Source organism: Aspergillus udagawae (assembly GCF_001078395.1).
Source record: "Aspergillus udagawae IFM 46973 DNA, scaffold_2, whole genome shotgun sequence".
Classification (NCBI taxonomy): Eukaryota; Fungi; Ascomycota; class Eurotiomycetes; order Eurotiales; family Aspergillaceae; genus Aspergillus; species Aspergillus udagawae.
Genome location: NW_025091265.1, coordinates 2470738 through 2487039, shown reverse-complemented (window position 1 = coordinate 2487039; position 16302 = coordinate 2470738). Strand labels below are relative to the sequence as shown.

Here is a 16302-nt window from a genome sequence, read left to right as displayed (position 1 = left end):
GGTCGAAAGTCGTATGCTGGCTGGCGGAGACAACGAGAGGAGAATATAGGGCGACGACCTCCGCAGCAAATCGACGGTGAGTAGTCCTCTAGGCGAGTATGCTTAATAGGGCAGGTCCCCCAAAAAATATCGAGCAGAATCTACTATATGCATAGGAAGGTCAGCAACAACATGCAGAATGTTGGCCATGATTAAGTGAATGATCAATGAGAGCACTGACCCTCTGATAGCTTGCTGAACCGCTGGTTAATGACTGCCTAACTTGATCATCAACAGGTACTGAGGATCAAAACACAAAGAAAACCTAATGGAACAAAGATTCTAAGAAATCTGGAAGGTCATATCATCTCTCATAATCTTTAATGAACATTATAGATCAGCAAGCATCACAGAGGTCTCAGTTGTGGACTGGAGAGAGCGATGCCAGTAGGCAGCGAGTGATACGAATACGAGATAACGGTGACCACGGGATCGGCCTCTGACGTATCGCCCGCCTGACTTTCCCCACAAATCACACTATTCGTTTCAATAGCCAGCCAGCTGAGAGGCACCCACATCCAAAGCTGCCATTACGGCAGGACAATGAAGTGAGCTGTCCAGTATGTCCACAAAATCGGCTCTGAAGGCAGTGCGCATTGCGCTGGACTCCAGAAATTTCGAAGATGCAGCCGAAAAAGCCAAAGCGGTGGTGAAGCAAGAGCCTCAAAACTATCATGCGTATGTGACGACCAAGCGTTGCTAATTCGAATTTGAGCTAATTTCGATTCTACAACCAGAAACGTCTTTCTGGGCCTAGCGCTGGATAAACTAAACAAAAACGAAGAATCCGAGCGCGCATACCTCGCAGCAACTCGTGCAAAATCCGACGACAAGACAGCGTGGCAGGGATTGATCAATCTCTACGAGAAGCAGGGAGGCTTTAAGCTAGATGCTTATCATGAGGCAGCTCTGAGACTTGGTCAGATATTTGCCGAAGTGTACGTCTCGTGTTGGAAGGTGTATATACCAAGAACAAGTGCTAATCCGATCCTAGCGATGACAAGCACCGTTGCCAGGATGTCGTGGATAAATATATCAAGTTCGCGAAGAAGCAGGGCACTCGATCGCAATATAAAAAAGCCCTCGCACTACATCTCCCAACGAGTCCGCTTTATAGCTACCTTGAAGGACGGATACCGCATCCTTCCCACACATACCTCCGCCTCATAGAAATGACGGAATCGGAGGAAAAGGAATTTATTAACAGAGAAATTGGAGAGCGAAGGACCCGGCTCGGTGCGAGAATCGATCATGTGACCATGGAGGTGAAAAGAGAGGCTTTCAAACGGGGGGAGCTTGAGCAGCTATACCGTGGGATAGTGGATTGGTCCCATGACGACCAAGTTCGACGTATCTACGAAGAAAAGCTTCTACAGCGAGCTTATGATGTACTCGTCGTTCTCCCGCCAGCCGAAAAGGCTGAAAAGCGCGCTGAGGTCTTAGAAGCTGCTCGCGGCATGGTCATCATTAAACACCCTTTTGAGCTGGCCTGGAAGATTATACTTGAGTGGCACGACATTCAAAGCTTCTCGGAGTGGGACCTCAATTTCCTAAAGGATTTCATCGAGTTCTTCCCAGAAGATGGACTTACGAAGATTCTGAAAGGCTTCTTAGCCAGTGACCTCTCCCCCTTCCCGAAGGAGACGAAGGAGACGAAGGAATCTACACCCACTGAGGAAGAGGCTGAAAATGAAAACGGCGATAATCACGAGCTGGATGTACAGGATCGATTGTTAATGATGGTGGAAGGCCTCGAAGCATCTCGCTCCTCAGTCGTCGCAAATCGCATCATGGGTGAGCTTTATTTGTCGCTGGAAGAATACGATAGCGTTGTGGATGTTGCACGGAAGGGTCTCTCAAATATCACAGAGCTCGCCAGGCTGACCGGGGTAAGCCTAGTCAACACTGCTGACTGCCTAAAAACTCTACTGGCGAACTCTTTGATCTACTACCAGATCCCTCGTCATCATCCCGAAGCTAAAGAAATATTCGAAGAGATTTTGCAGAGAAAACCAACATCCACAGCCTGTCTCCTGGGCATTGGATTGATTCTCAAGGTCGACGAGGACTATGCTGAAGCCGTCAACTTCTTGGAGCGTGCTCGAGAGCGTGACCCGTCTAACCTTAAGATCAGGGGTGAGCTTTCGTGGTGTAAGGCCCTCAATGGGGACCTTGAGACTGGTCTGCATGGCCTTCAGGATGTGCTCGCTGAATTACAAGACACAGAGTCGCCAAATCGCGACTTTAAGGGTGAGATCCTTTACCGTATAGGTTACTGTCAATGGGAGCTCGATCCATCGCCAACTGCGCGCAAGGATCGCAATGGTGCTTATGCCAGTTTCCTTGGATCCATTCAATCCAACATCAACTTTGCTCCTCCATACACCAGCTTGGGTATCTACTATGCGGACTACAAAAAGGACAAAACACGAGCACGCAGGTGCTTCCACAAGGCGTTCGAATTATCCGCGTCCGAAATCGAAGCCGCTGAACGGCTCGCGAGGACCTTCGCAGACCAAAAGGAATGGGACTTGGTTGAAGCCGTGGCTCAGCGCGTTGTTGATTCGGGCAAAGCAAAGCCTTCACCGGGCTCGAAGAGAAGGGGCTATAGCTGGCCATATGCCGCTTTGGGTACCGTTCAAATGAACAAGCAGCAGTATGCCCAAAGCATCGTCTCGTTTCAATCAGCTCTGAGAATCTCGCCAGGCGACTACCACTCGTGGGTTGGCCTTGGAGAAAGCTACCACCACTCTGGGAGATATATCGCCTCTGCGAAAGCTTTCGATCATGCTCAGCAATTAGAATCAGCTCTTTCAACCGATGAAAGAGAGCATATTTGGTTCGCAAGATACATGCTCGCAAATGTAAAACGGGAGCTCGGTGAATTTGAAGATGCCATCTCACGCTATGAGGATGTTTTGAAGTTCCGGCCGAATGAGCTTGGGGTGACCATTGCGTTGCTTCAGACTCTCACAGAAAGTTCTTACAAGAGCCTCGAATCAGGCTTGTACAATGACTCTGTCGAACTGGCGCGTAAGGCTATAGGTGTCGCGGCATCGCTTGCGAAGGAACGTGTGGATATTTTCAATCTGTGGAAGGCCGTTGGCGACGCCTGTTCTATGTTCACTTACGTCAAAGGAAAGGCGAGCATATTCCCAGTTCAGGAAGTGAAGGGGCTGCTTACAACTCAAGTTGAGCCCTCGGCTTTCGATATATTTGCCGAAATAGACGAGCTCGGCCAAGGCTGTCTGTCGCTTCTCGATGAGGTTAGTGACACCGTCAGTCCTTCAGACAAGTGTATATATGCCTCTATTCTTGCATACAAGAGAGCTATTCATGTCTCGGCGCAAGATGTACATGCTCAAGCAGTTGCCTGGTACAATCTGGGATGGGCAGAATACAGGGCTCTCAGATGCGTGCAGGTTCACTCTGGCAACAAGGGCAAGAAGCCGACACGCCGGTTCCTGAAGACAGCAATGCGCTGTTTCAAGAGAGCGATTGAATTGGAAGCCGGCAATTCGGAGTTTTGGAACGCTCTGGGTGTGGCAACTACAAATATGAGCCCGAAGGTTGCCCAACATGCTTTTGTGAGAAGTTTGCATTTGAACGAGAGAAGCGCACAAGTTTGGACTAACTTAGGAACGCTTTACCTCATTCACAATGATATCCAACTTGCCAATGAAGCTTTCACGCGCGCGCAATCCACCGATCCGGACTACTCTCTGGCATGGGTTGGCCAAGGGTTCCTAGCGTTGCTATTTGGGGACCCACATGAAGCAAGAGGTCTTTTTGAGCATGCCTTCGACATCTCCAACTCCTCAGCCACATTGCCGAGACGCCAGTACACGATCACCTTGTTCGACCGCCTCCTCTCAGACTCTTCAGCATCGAATGAGATATCACAGCTCATTCAGCCATTTTTCGCGCTCCTGCAGCTTTCCTCTCAAGACCCGTCCAATTTACAGTTTATGCATCTTACCGCGCTCATGGCCGAGAGAATTGGCGAGCTTTCAGATGCGGAGACTAGTTTGCATGTCGTCTGTTCCGGTGTCGAGGCGGAATACGAGGTGTCTGAATCGACCTCGTCGCTATCTAGATATGCACAGTCGAATGCAGATATGGCCCGTGTTCTTCTTGCACGCCATGAATTTGAGCAAGCAGTAGAGAAAGCGGAAATGGCACTTACCCTGTCTGGTGAAGAAGACGGGAAGAGATTCGACCCGGAGGCAAACAGAAAACTACGTCTGTCAGCTCATCTCACTGCTGGATTGGCGCATTATTACTTGAAGTCAATGGACAACGCGATTGACATGTTCCGCGACGCCCTGCAAGAGGCAGATAATGCACCGGAGGTGGTATGTCTTCTAGCACAGGTTCTGTGGGCCAAGGGTGGTGACGAGGAGCGGACCGTGGCTCGCCAGCAGCTGTTTGACTGTGTGGAAGAACACCCTGACCATGTTGGAGCGGTATCACTTTTGGGAACTATTGCGCTACTAGATGACGACAAGGACGTCATCGAAGCAGTTGCTTCAGATCTTCAGAACATGATCACAAGAGATGACATTGATATCCACGACCGGACTAGGTTGACTAAGCTGTTGACAGCAATCTCTACATTGGGCTTGACAGAGGACTCCCAAATTCCAGAAGACCTCAGACGCCTTGGAGAGGCTACGGCTGCCGTCATGAGGTCGCCAGGTCAGCCGCAGGGCTGGCAGGAGCTAGCAGCAGCATCTCAGGAACTGTATCCCGCGGAGATGGCTGTTGACAGAGCATTGCGAAGCGTTCCACCACGAAGCAATCTCGATGCTGTCGACCTCTGTGAAGCGTATGCACAGACTGGCAAGGCAGGTGATGCGATCAAGGCGATTATGGTCGCACCATGGAAGCAGTGTGGCTGGGAAGAGCTCAAGCATGCTGTGTCAGGATTAGTCTAACCTTTTTGACGGCCTAAGGGAACGTTGTACTGTAGATATTAGACACTTTAGATGTTTAGAAATACGTACCTTGCGTACATGATCAATCAATGCTATGATTATTCTTTTAGAGTAAAGCAGCCCTTGTTTCCGGCACTTTTCGGTCAAGGTAGAGTCATAGCAATGTTAGCCTGTGGCCATTCCTGTAGAATTAACGGCATCTTTCCTCGGTTCCGGCAAGGCCACGAATGCACAAGGACATCCACATTCAGGAAAGACATACAATCTACCTGGTGGATAGAGCCATAGGCATGATCGAGTATTATGATTAGGGGCTACTTGATATGTAGACTTAGATGGTCCGGGCCTGCCTTCTTCACGAACGGAGATCGTGCAGGGAAAGTCACTAGGTCTCCAGACGTGCTGCTTCAGTGCCCCATAGATTTTATGTTTGCGATCACAACGCCTGCGACCTTTCCATCTCTGTAATCCGAGCCGTTAACTTGGCCTTTCTTCCCTCTTTCCAGGCTTGGTCCAAGGTCTCAATTTTGCCCCCAAGCAGGGATACAGATTCAGGCGTCAGTAGAATCATACCCCGGGCGACTGTCGCATCACGCAGGAGGAGTTTCGCCCCAATGGGTATCTTACCCAGCCCAATGCCTTCGACGCGTTTCAGCTCGATAGCTACGGCTCGAGTCCCTGCCGCATCCTGTAGTATCAATCGATGGGGGCCGTTGCTATTGCTTCCGGCCCCGCTTGCCGCTGAATTTGCAGCCCTGATATTACCAGTACGTGCTGCGCGCTCCTCACTGTCTTCGTCCACGTTGACTGTCCGCACGATCTCGCGCCCCCGAATAGCCTCGCCGCGTTCAATGCGCTCAATCGCTTCAACTTGGCTCCATAAGCTTGTTCCGATGTCTTCTATATCCACTATTTGCAAGGGGATTGGGCCTTGTATACGCCTTTCTTGAACGGAAGTATCGAATATGTCAACAGGGAGTAGGGACGACGGTGTCCTTGTTGATAGCGATTCTCTGAAATCTGAGGCAAGAATACGAAATAGAGCGGTCCGAACTATAGCGGAGAGCGGGACATTGCGTTGAGATGCAGATGAGGAGATGAAGTTATTCAGCCAGGATGGAGAGACGGGGAGGGATTTGCTGTTGAGGAGTTCGGCAGATATTTGCGCTTGGATGCTCGCCATCTTGGCTGCAGGCTAAATTTAAATCAATCAGCACACGTAGGAGTATACACAAATCGTGTCATGCTCATATTGATTGCACATATTGCAACCTGATCAATATCTGAAAGCCGAAGCTATCTCGATTTCTGATCGAATTTGGTTTGGGGAAAGCACAGACCACCGCTTAACTCCTTCTCCTATCATTTACGTTTCTCCCCCGACTGTCGACATTTCATAATCACTTTGGCCTCGTTCACTTCACTTTGGCCTCTTCCACTCACCATCCGAAGTCCTGACCTGTCTTCATGATGTCGACAGTCTCATCTCCCCGTCCGTCGATTGCTTCCTCTCGCGCACACTCACCCACGCCAGTATCGTCACGCCGTCCATCTCTTGACACCTTGAATACGAATGTCGGCGGAGGTCTAAGTGCCTCGTCTACTCCGTCCACAGCCAGAGCCGTCTCTCCATCTCTCCATCCAAGACGCAATCGCACCGCACTTCGGGACTACTATAATTTAAGACCTTCCGCTGCTGATCCCTCTGGCAATGGAAGCAACATCCGCTCCCGCAGCGTCCCCAGACACACCGATGCCGGGGACATGTCCAGTCCGTCATCAGTAGTAGCTACAGGAACGGAACTGGATAGCCCGGACTTCGATCCTCAGCGTTACGTTAGTCACCTGTTGGCCACTTCTTCATTGGCGACTGTGCTCAAGGCGGAGAATACTCTCGTTGGCGATATCAAAACACTTGACAGTGAACGCAAGGCCCTTGTCTATGACAACTACTCGAAGCTGATCCGGGCGGTGGAAACAATTGGCAAGATGCGCCGAAGTATGGACGAGCGTGGCGCTCCTCTCACTATGACGAAGACTCTCGGTCCGGCTATTGCATTTGTGGCCGAAACGGCCACATGTCTGATACAGGAAGGCGAAGAGCAGCGGCGGCGCATGCGAGAGGCCAAGGCTACAGACGGAACGGACTGTCGGAAGGCAGAGAAGGAAACGGTACAGTGGGTTCTTGGAGCACCAAGTCGGCTAGAGAAGCTTCTGTCCGAGGGCCAGTACGATGAGGCCACCAATGATTGGGAGGAGATAAAGAACCTGCTTGATAAGTGGAAGGGCGTTAGTGGGGTGGCTGAGATCCGTCAGGCTTGCGAGAAGGCCATGAAACGCGATGGAACCCCTTGAGAAATCGAGAAGAACCGTCTGTCACCGAAAGGATTGTGTTGAATGAGATCAACGCCTCTTGATCCCGCTTATGAGCATACATTATGCCCATTTATTAACGATGACTCGGTCATCTGGCATTACACCCCTCAATCAATCCTTACTTGCACATGGGCACTGGGACGTGTGTTTCCCATGCTTAGTCAACTCGTGCTTTCCAGACCCACCATCAGGAATCAGCTTCATTCACAAGGACCCTGAGGACACTGGCGTGCTGGTCGCCCAAACGCATGAGTCCCGTGAATATGTACTGCATATGAACTTATGTGATAGCCGATTGCACAGCCATAACGGTATCTCGCGCTGGTCGTTGAGACAAGCAAAGACCAGCCATGTATTCCTACCTGAGGTAATGGCCTATTGCTGAGCGAAGCGTTGCACATCATGAAGCTGGGGCATTGTGCGTCCTGCCCCAAACAATGCCTTGAGCTTATCCTCGATCTATGCATGCTTTGTGTATTCATCTATTGCGGGATAGGTGCATTCATATATGCATGACTAATGCACCGATCCATGCTCGCATAGTTGCGTGACTGCATAGCAATAGCCAGGCGAGTGCTGATGTGGGCTGCACCTCTGGCAGCAACATCGGGATTGGTCCATATCTCACATCGTTCGGCCTGCGCACGCAGCATGTTAGGCTTACTATCCACGCACATATTGTTGTCAGTGAACCCAACATCTTCTGAGATTAGGGCATCTCCTACACTGGTAAAATAGCGTCTGCCAACAACAGCGTAGAACGTACATTCTCGCCTACCTCATGCTCTTAAGGTCTGCGCACTGAGGTCACGAAGCGAGCCAACGACTCATCGTCAGAGATCTCTATATGAGATTTGTCGCATATCACGCTCCCTTCGTGGAAGTTCATGATAATAGCCTGTCTATTGAGGAGGAAGCTATACAGTCAAGCCGTCAACATACTCAGGAGCTCTCAAGCTTATTCACCCCTGCCCTCTAATCACTAGGTCGACTTACCTTTCATTTAGAGATGATTTGCTTTCAAAGGCAAGCCCGCTATGGTCATGGAAATGTTTGTTTGCTGGAGGCGTGCCTCGTTAGTCAGCCCTTAGTTTTTTACCACTCCATAAATTCTTGCCTCATCTGGTACACCTGTACATTATTTAAATTGCCTATTCAGGAAGTGAATCCGGCTTCATTCTTCATTTCTTGGTTGTTAGGCTACTACACTCCGGTCACATGGCCATAGTACGCCAGATTGTCCAACGGATTTTCATGTTACAGCCCAGTATGCTGTATTATCAACCGGCGTCTCACTGCCATTAAATCGTCATGATAGCATTAAGTACACGCTTCTGGCGGGTCAATCATATATCGTAAGGTAGCAACCTGTTGTTGTAAGCGGTGTGATTGTGAAGCTTGCCCCCTCCGAGTCGGTGTGGTGATTGGAGCGGGAGCGCGTGGAATTTTTCTGAAGCTTTCTTTGGCAATTTTGGGTCCTCCCGCTTTCTCCAAGAAATCCATCCAACAACTCCCGCCCGCTTCAAGCACAATATAAGGTATACGAAGTTAAACGATAAGACCTTGAGGTGCCGTCGAGCAGCGAGGGTAAATACATCCCTCACGTGATCTTGGAGAAAGAAGGAGAAATTAAGACAGACGCAGATCTCACTCGTCTTTAGGCAGGCATCTGCGGAGGGCAGAATCGGTGAATCGCGGTGGTCATTCTGCCCGCCATACAAACAACACCAAAACCGCTCATTTATTGTTCCTTTTTCTGGAACAATTCTAAAGAAAGAGAAGACTGCGCAGAAAGCGTGAATGATGCAGGAATTGTTACTGCAGCTTGAATTGGAAGTGAGAGCTTAAAGAATCCAGTGGGGCACTGAGACCTTCCTTCCTTTTCTGAGCCGACCATTATATAGTGACCACCATTGGCCTCTGGACCGGTCGACGGAATGGCCGCCCAAGATGAGCTCTCAGAAGGCGGCATGGCTGACCTCGTTCGGGCACTGGAGCTCATCCACAGCCCTTCGTCGACAAATGAACTCCGCAGGCAAGCCCTGACCTTCGTGGAATCTCAAAAGGAGAGCAAGCTAGCTGCTCGTAATGGGTTTCTTCTGGCTTCACGGATAGAAAACGCCCCCTTGGTCCGCTATTTTGGCTTGACACTCTTGGACCATGTACTGCGTCACACGTCTTTCACCTCCGCCGATCAGGTGGCTATCCTCAGAGACTTTGTTCTCAAGCTTGCTGAGTCAATCCGGCCAGAGGACCCGGCCTATTACCGCAACAAGATCCCGCAGTTATGGGCAGAGATCGCCAAGAGAAGCTGGGGCCTAGACTGGTTGGCAATGGACGAGATTCTTGTGCAGTTTTGGGGAGCCAGTCTTGTACACAAGGAACTTGTTCTGTCTATTCTGGAAACATTGTCAGAAGACATCTTCTACCGCGAAGACACCGTCTCGTCCTTGCGAGGCACAGATCTCAACAGAGCACTAGTGGAGATCTGCACACCACTGTCAGTCTTTGAGGAAATCTATCCAAAGCGCGAGCACCATGTTGAGCTTCGGTGTGGGACCGAGGGCTGGCTCGCAAGGACATGCGAGTTCCTCATCTACTGTGTTGAGAACCTGCAAGCCTCCACGCAGGCCAGAGACGCAGCGCTCAAAGGCCTTGCGACATTGAAGTCCATCTTGGTCTGGGCAATTCCCAAGGCCATCATATCCGCAAACTGTGTCTCGAGTATCGCAAGGACCCTTACCTGCAACGATGAGCAGGTGTTGTTGGTAAGCACACCTCGATCTCTTCCCCGGAGCGGTAAGGAGCGATGCTGAACTATTAATCCAGGCTGCCGTCGAAGCGCTGCACGCTCTCTATAGCAGGTCGAATTTTGAAATCGAAGACTTCCAGCCTCTTGTGCACTTGATGTATGAAACAGAGTACTTAACACTTCTACAGAAATTGTACGAGTGGTCCATCGTGGGACCGGACGACATCGATGATACTAGGTACACGATTACCAAAAAACTATCCGAGGTAAGAGCTTCTCCACCCAGACAGCTGCCATGATCTCATGCTAATTTGTCCGGTAGATGCTCTCGTACCTTGCGGGATTCCTTGAGGAGAAGGGCTTCTCTCTTGAGACCGCACATGGCATGAACCTCGCTTTCTTTTTCCACCTCCTGATCAGCGTCATTCAGAACCAAAGCTTGACCGTGTCGATACCTGTCCTTCACGTATGGTGCAAACTACTTGCGTCCGAGAGGATCGGGAACACCGATCTGGTGACTGGGTTGATTCCTCCATTGCTTAGCATATGTACTGAGCGACTGATCCGCTGGGAATCGCTACCAGCGGACTCTGATAATCCTACAATAGTCTTTCTGAATGAAGACATTGATACAGTCCCAGAACGGCACGCTTTTGTTGGAAACTACAGAAGATATTGCTCGTCCATCATCGAGACTATTGTTCAAAAAAGACCACAAGATGCTATTCCACATATCCTCGCGGGCGTTGATGCAAACTTGGACAATCTTTACAATGGGGCTGAGCCATTTGACGGTGAGTTGTGGCGGGTTCTGTCGATGAGAGTTGATCCTAACTTAGGCGTCAGTGAAAACATTCTCCAAGAACTCTCTTCCGTTGATGCGCGCCGACACTCAATTCGCTGTTGTGGAAGCTACACTCAAGGGTTATAACAAATGGGTTTCAGCTCATGGCAAAATGCCTCAACAGGATGTATGTTACTTGCGGTCTGGCACTTTTGCGGCTCTAATACGATGCACAGGAGCAGAAACGGATAGACTTGGAAAGTGCGCTTGAGACATGGGCTTTGAGTCTGATGCAGAGAAACTACGAGGTTCGTCTCTATCTTGTGCTTCATCCTTGACTACTTGACTGACTCTCTATTGAAGGACCCTATTTTGAAACAGCGTATCATCAAGCTTATCGTTGACATCTCCTCCAGAGCCCTTGACAAGAATCCCAGCTTTTCACTTAAAGTCCTTGAGCATATTCTCATGACTCGTCTTCCTGACCTGGTTGAATACCCGGCTTACTCTGAAGCTGTGAAGGAACTTCATGGTCTGGCCAGCCATGAACTCCGACGCCTGGCTATGCGCTATGCTGACTATTTCTCTGTGAGTTGTATTCCAACGCCTTTGGAACGCGTTTTTACTAACAAGAAGCTGGAAGACATTCTACGATCTGCTTGAGCCGAAAATCAAGGAAATCACCATGGCCAACCGGGTGGACGACAAACTCCACATGGAGCATACCTCGATACTCCTCATTATCATGTATGACACCTCGGATCCCCTTTCCGTCCTTGTAGCACTGGACTAACTAGCTAGGCAACGTGCCAACAACGTCGATCCATATCTGCGTGAAACCCGGCTGAAGTCCTTTCTGGAACCTATCAGGCAAGCCTGGCAAGAAGAAGAATTTCGGAACACAAGCTCCTCCTTCGAGGGCTTCTGTGGCATGCTTGGGCTGCAAAATGTTGGGCCCTATATGCAAAAGAAACAAGCGCAGAAGATGGAAGACTGGTCCGCAGTGCCGCTGGATAATGAGGGGAAGCAGATCCAGGAAACTATGACAAGAAAGTTTCAGGTACTGAGTTTATGCTCACATTTGGGACCTAACTTTGCACTAACTCGCACTCCAGCAACTACCTCTGAGGGGAACAAAGACCATGCTCGCAGTCTCCACTGAGAAATTAAAGAAGACCGATCTTGCTTATGATCTTGCTTGCAATATCTGGCACGACGTCATTCCCATTATCTTGCCGGTATTGTTACAGCTTGTCAGGCATGTACCCCATACCGTTAGATGTGCTTAGCTGACGTATTTTCGGCAGTAATGCTCATGCCTTCCACAATCCGGCGAACTGGGGTGGCCTGCCTGATGATATGCGAGGTGTCGTCGAACGTATCCTGACCGACCGGTTCTGGCAGGCTGGCATATCTACTGGCAGCCGCGACGAGTTCTATGCGAAGATAACTGCATCGCGGTCTTCGCTCGAAGGGTTCGCTTCCTCCGTTCGAGGTAAGGTTAGGGCTGTTCGGGAATCTTGTTACTCAATGCTGTTCAGCATGAGCAGATTGAGAGAGCATTTCTATGGGTTTGCAGAACTTCCAGAACCTCTCTCGCAAGCTCTCTTTAAAGACTCGCCACACTTATCCTCTCACCAATTCTCTGTTCTCCTCAATATTTCCAGGTGCTTGATCGACGATTGCCCTGTCCGTTTCCGAGCACAGTTCCTTCCTCCTATGTTGGCAACGCTCTTCACCAACATTGATAGGAAAGTCACAGCGGAATGGGACCTTATCGAGCAACGCAAAGAGGGACTTGCGGACGGGGATTTGACTGACGAAATGAAGTCAGAGAGTATCCTTCGCCAGTTGACTTATTCTGCGGTGCTCATGGTAGCAAGTCTTTTGGATCCGCAAAGAGGCGGTGTGTGATTTGATGTCGTGACAATTTGTTGCAGGACATAAGACTAACATTCATTGCAGATCCGGACGACGAGCCAGCTGAGCCTAGCGCACCGCAGCCACCCCCAGCACTTTCCGACTCGATTCGGCACTTTGTTCTTTCTTCGCCGGAAATATTCGAACCTGTCATGCTCTTCTGTACACATGCGCTTCGAATGCGAGATACAAGGTGCTGCAGCATCATCACTCGTGTTATCCGGTCGATCTTGCAGGACTTCGCGCCTCCAAATCACAGCCCAACAATAGTCACGATCCGCGAGTTCATTTCCTCGGAAGTCCTCAAGGCCTGCATTACATCTGTACATGAGCCTTACTTTGTTGACATGCAGAAAGATTTAGCCCAGCTGATTGCGTCAATTTGGGTTCTCTATGGGTCGAGTAGCCCAACACCACGCTCGGTGATCCTCAGCCTTCCTGGAATGGATGAACAACGGGTGGCAAGTACAGAAGCCGCGCTTCTACGATCTACGGCAGCACGGCAGCAACGTGCACTCGTGCTAGACCTTCTTGAAGGCCTCAGGGGCGTGAGTATTGCGGAGCAAGGCAAGATTTTGGGTTCCCGGGAAGAACGCCGCAAGGCACGGAGTGCCTTGCAAGAGAGATATATGAGCAACGACATGGAAGGCCAACAAATCAGCAAAGTTGATATTAATGACGGACCTGATTTGGGTGGTGTTGCCGACATGTTTGGTTAGAGGTGTCCGCCAACGACTGGCCCTCTCCCTCGTGTTCGGAACTACTCGTCCTGTACAGTACTAGAGGCTCGATTTCTGATTCCTGCCTGTACTTATTTTCTCCTATAATTACCTTTCAATGTTATCAGAAGAATAGAGCTAAATAGATTGCTTTCTATTCGATTTTGAAATTTCACGTAGTAGCCACAAGCTGGCATGATACATCTGTTGGACTCGACGGCAAAGGCATGTGTGGAAGACGGAAAAGAAACGAAATGCATTGCAAAACTAGGCAAACTCCCCAGAGGCAATATATCTACAGGGTACGTTTTCTTGAAGACTCCCCAGACATCTCTGACTCCCGTGAAACACCGCTAAGACAAGCGGCATTTAATGCACCACTCAATGCCCTCAGAATCGTGTAATGGCACCAGAATCATGACATCTGGCGTAGTATAGAGACGATTAAGCCTGGCATCACAGCTCGTAACAAATATCATTCCATTTATTGAGTGACCTTGGAAGGGGTATAGACGAAAGTAGGACGAACGAAGCTAAAGCACACGCAAGGGAAAACAAGGTCAGTCAACTGTACCATACCGAAAACCAATCTCATGGGTTCCACATACCGATCAGAGTTGTAGACCTTGCTCTCCGTACCCAGGAGCTCCTTCTCACGGGCCTTGTCGGCAAAGTGTCTGCGGACCTGGTCACGGTCTTCCTCGGCCTGGAGCAACGGGACCAGGTGAAGTCGGGACCAGATCTTCTCGCGGGCGAGCTCGTGCTGTTCGCGAATACCATAGAAGAGCTTGTAGTAGCCGTAGGCCATGAAGAGGTGCATTCCAACGAGGTAGTAGATGGGACGGAAGCCGCGGGCAGGGAGGTTGCGCTGTGGTTTGGGTTAGTTCGACAGGTGGATTGGGTTTTTGCGCTGGAATTCGCAATTGAGAACTTGCCTTGTACTGGACAGGCGCATAGCCCCCCGATGGGGGCATGTCCTGAGGCATTGTGACGACTGGGAATGGAGATCTTTGGAACAGGCGTATGGAAGATTGGCCGATGATGCTGGCGGATGAAGTTGGAGTTTGGGTCACGTGATGGCTATCGGGATTGAGTAATTAGGGCTGCGGGTGCTGTGATTGGTTGCGGGAGGGTTTTTTCCGATTTTGGGGTTTCCCTTCGATTACATTGGAGGGCGGTAGATTTATTTTGAGTCTCATTACGGCGGACCTTCAATCAATCGTATTTTCTCCTTACTTGATTGATCGAAGATGGAGGATGACGAGCGGCCTAGAAAATACCCCAAATTAGACCACGACGAAGCGCGGGAGGAAGCAGAGCCCGTCATGACTGGCGCTGTGGGAGCCGTTCGGGACGATGACGCTGAGAGTGCAGATGCCGACAACCATGCCTCGACGTCGGACAATGGAAACGGGAACGATGCAGAACAAGGTGGAGTTGAAGAGGGGCAAGAATCACACGGGAAGGAGGCACCGCCCGCATTGTCCAAGAATCAATTGAAGAAACTCAAACGAAAAGAGCACTGGGAAGCAATGCGGGAACACCGCAAAGTGAAACGCAAAGAGAAGCTGGTCGCAAAAAGGGAACGAAGGCGAGCCGCTTTAGAACATGCGAAACAAGAGAGCGCGGAGGCTACAGAAGAAGCTCGAAAGACATTCGAGCCCACACAAAAGAAGTTCCAACGGTCGACTCTGCTCCCAGTCACACTCGTGCTCGACTGCAGTTACGACGATCTAATGCTGGACAAGGAACGGGTATCCCTCGGTGCGCAGATTACGCGATCTTACTCCGATAACAGCAGGGCCCCCTTCCGCTCGCATCTGATCATTTCATCATTCAACAAGTTGCTCAAGGAGCGTTTCGATACGGTGCTGGGAAAGACCCACGAGAACTGGAAAGGCGTTCGGTTTCTGCCGGAGGACTTCGCCGAAGCTGCCGAGATGGCAAAGGAGTGCATGCAAGGACCTAAAGGCGGCGAACTGGCAGGCGTTTTCGCTGACAAGGCGGACGCGAAGCCTGAGGATGGAGAGGTTGTGTACCTCAGCAGCGACAGTCCCAACATCTTGACCGAATTGAAGCCCTACAGCACATATATTATTGGAGGTTTGGTGGACAAGAACCGCCACAAGGGCGTCTGCTATAAATCCGCGGTAGCCAAGGGTATCAAGACCGCCAAGCTACCCATCGGAGAATATATTCAGATGGCCCACCGTCAGGTACTGGCAACGAACCATGTCGTGGAGATTATGATCCGGTGGTTGGAGCTGGGTGACTGGGGGAAAGCATTTATTCAAGTAATTCCTCAAAGGAAAGGGGGCAAGTTGAGATCAGCAGACCATGAGTCTGAAGATCAAGCAGCACGGGAGAGTGTCGAAGCTGCGGAGGCCGGGCCAGATGGAGAAGATGCTGCGGATGAAGCAGGCGAAGCGGACAAAGAGTAACCTGTGTTTTTATTCAGGTAACTTAACTCTGTATATATTCTGTCCTATTATGCTATGTACACCACTAATGTATGAATGATCTACCTATCCAGCACAATAATACCTGTTAATGGTAGATATCTATTCCAATAGTTATGCCTACCATAATCCATATACGGCTAGTCTCATCTGCCACTTGAGAGGCACAGCCACAATCTCTCGCCACACTGGTTGCCACAGGAGCCGATCGATGACGGCAGATCAACAGAAAGAAAACATGTGGTGATTTTCCTTTTGCAAGAACGAGCATCACAAGAGCCAGACATTCAACAGGATTAGTTCTCAGGAAAAGAGA

At 50.1% G+C, this 16302-nt stretch overlaps 6 protein-coding genes across 6 annotated transcripts; 4 read left to right on the top strand and 2 right to left on the bottom strand.

Annotated features, from left to right (window-relative positions):
• Positions 1-601: 601 nt before the first annotated feature.
• Positions 602-4976, top strand: Aud_003191 (SKI complex subunit tetratricopeptide repeat protein SKI3; the record flags this gene model as incomplete). Its single annotated transcript, XM_043288146.1, has 3 exons — positions 602-717; positions 777-977; positions 1034-4976. 3 exons carry the CDS (start codon positions 602-604, stop codon positions 4974-4976), a joined length of 4260 nt encoding a protein of 1419 aa, XP_043144081.1.
• Positions 4977-5412: 436 nt separating this feature from the next.
• Aud_003190 (OB fold domain-containing protein) lies at positions 5413-6159 on the bottom strand (the record flags this gene model as incomplete). Its single annotated transcript, XM_043288145.1, has 1 exon — positions 5413-6159. One exon carries the CDS (start codon positions 6157-6159, stop codon positions 5413-5415), a length of 747 nt encoding a protein of 248 aa, XP_043144080.1.
• A 287-nt stretch (positions 6160-6446) lies between these two features.
• Positions 6447-7331, top strand: Aud_003189 (COG1/VPS51 family protein; the record flags this gene model as incomplete). The annotated part of the gene is made up of 1 exon (XM_043288144.1): positions 6447-7331. The coding sequence occupies one exon, from the start codon at positions 6447-6449 to the stop codon at positions 7329-7331; it is 885 nt and encodes a 294-aa protein (XP_043144079.1).
• A 1958-nt stretch (positions 7332-9289) lies between these two features.
• Positions 9290-13527, top strand: Aud_003188 (karyopherin MSN5; the record flags this gene model as incomplete). The annotated part of the gene is made up of 11 exons (XM_043288143.1): positions 9290-10120; positions 10182-10370; positions 10427-10898; positions 10951-11075; positions 11125-11196; positions 11252-11476; positions 11532-11635; positions 11690-11948; positions 12004-12146; positions 12196-12794; positions 12854-13527. 11 exons carry the CDS (start codon positions 9290-9292, stop codon positions 13525-13527), a joined length of 3693 nt encoding a protein of 1230 aa, XP_043144078.1.
• Positions 13528-14011: 484 nt separating this feature from the next.
• On the bottom strand, positions 14012-14513 carry Aud_003187 (putative NADH-ubiquinone oxidoreductase subunit GRIM-19; the record flags this gene model as incomplete). The annotated part of the gene is made up of 3 exons (XM_043288142.1): positions 14012-14060; positions 14136-14395; positions 14463-14513. The coding sequence occupies 3 exons, from the start codon at positions 14511-14513 to the stop codon at positions 14012-14014; spliced, it is 360 nt and encodes a 119-aa protein (XP_043144077.1).
• Positions 14514-14777: 264 nt separating this feature from the next.
• On the top strand, positions 14778-15968 carry trm10 (tRNA (guanine(9)-N(1))-methyltransferase; the record flags this gene model as incomplete). The annotated part of the gene is made up of 1 exon (XM_043288141.1): positions 14778-15968. One exon carries the CDS (start codon positions 14778-14780, stop codon positions 15966-15968), a length of 1191 nt encoding a protein of 396 aa, XP_043144076.1.
• Positions 15969-16302: the final 334 nt, after the last annotated feature.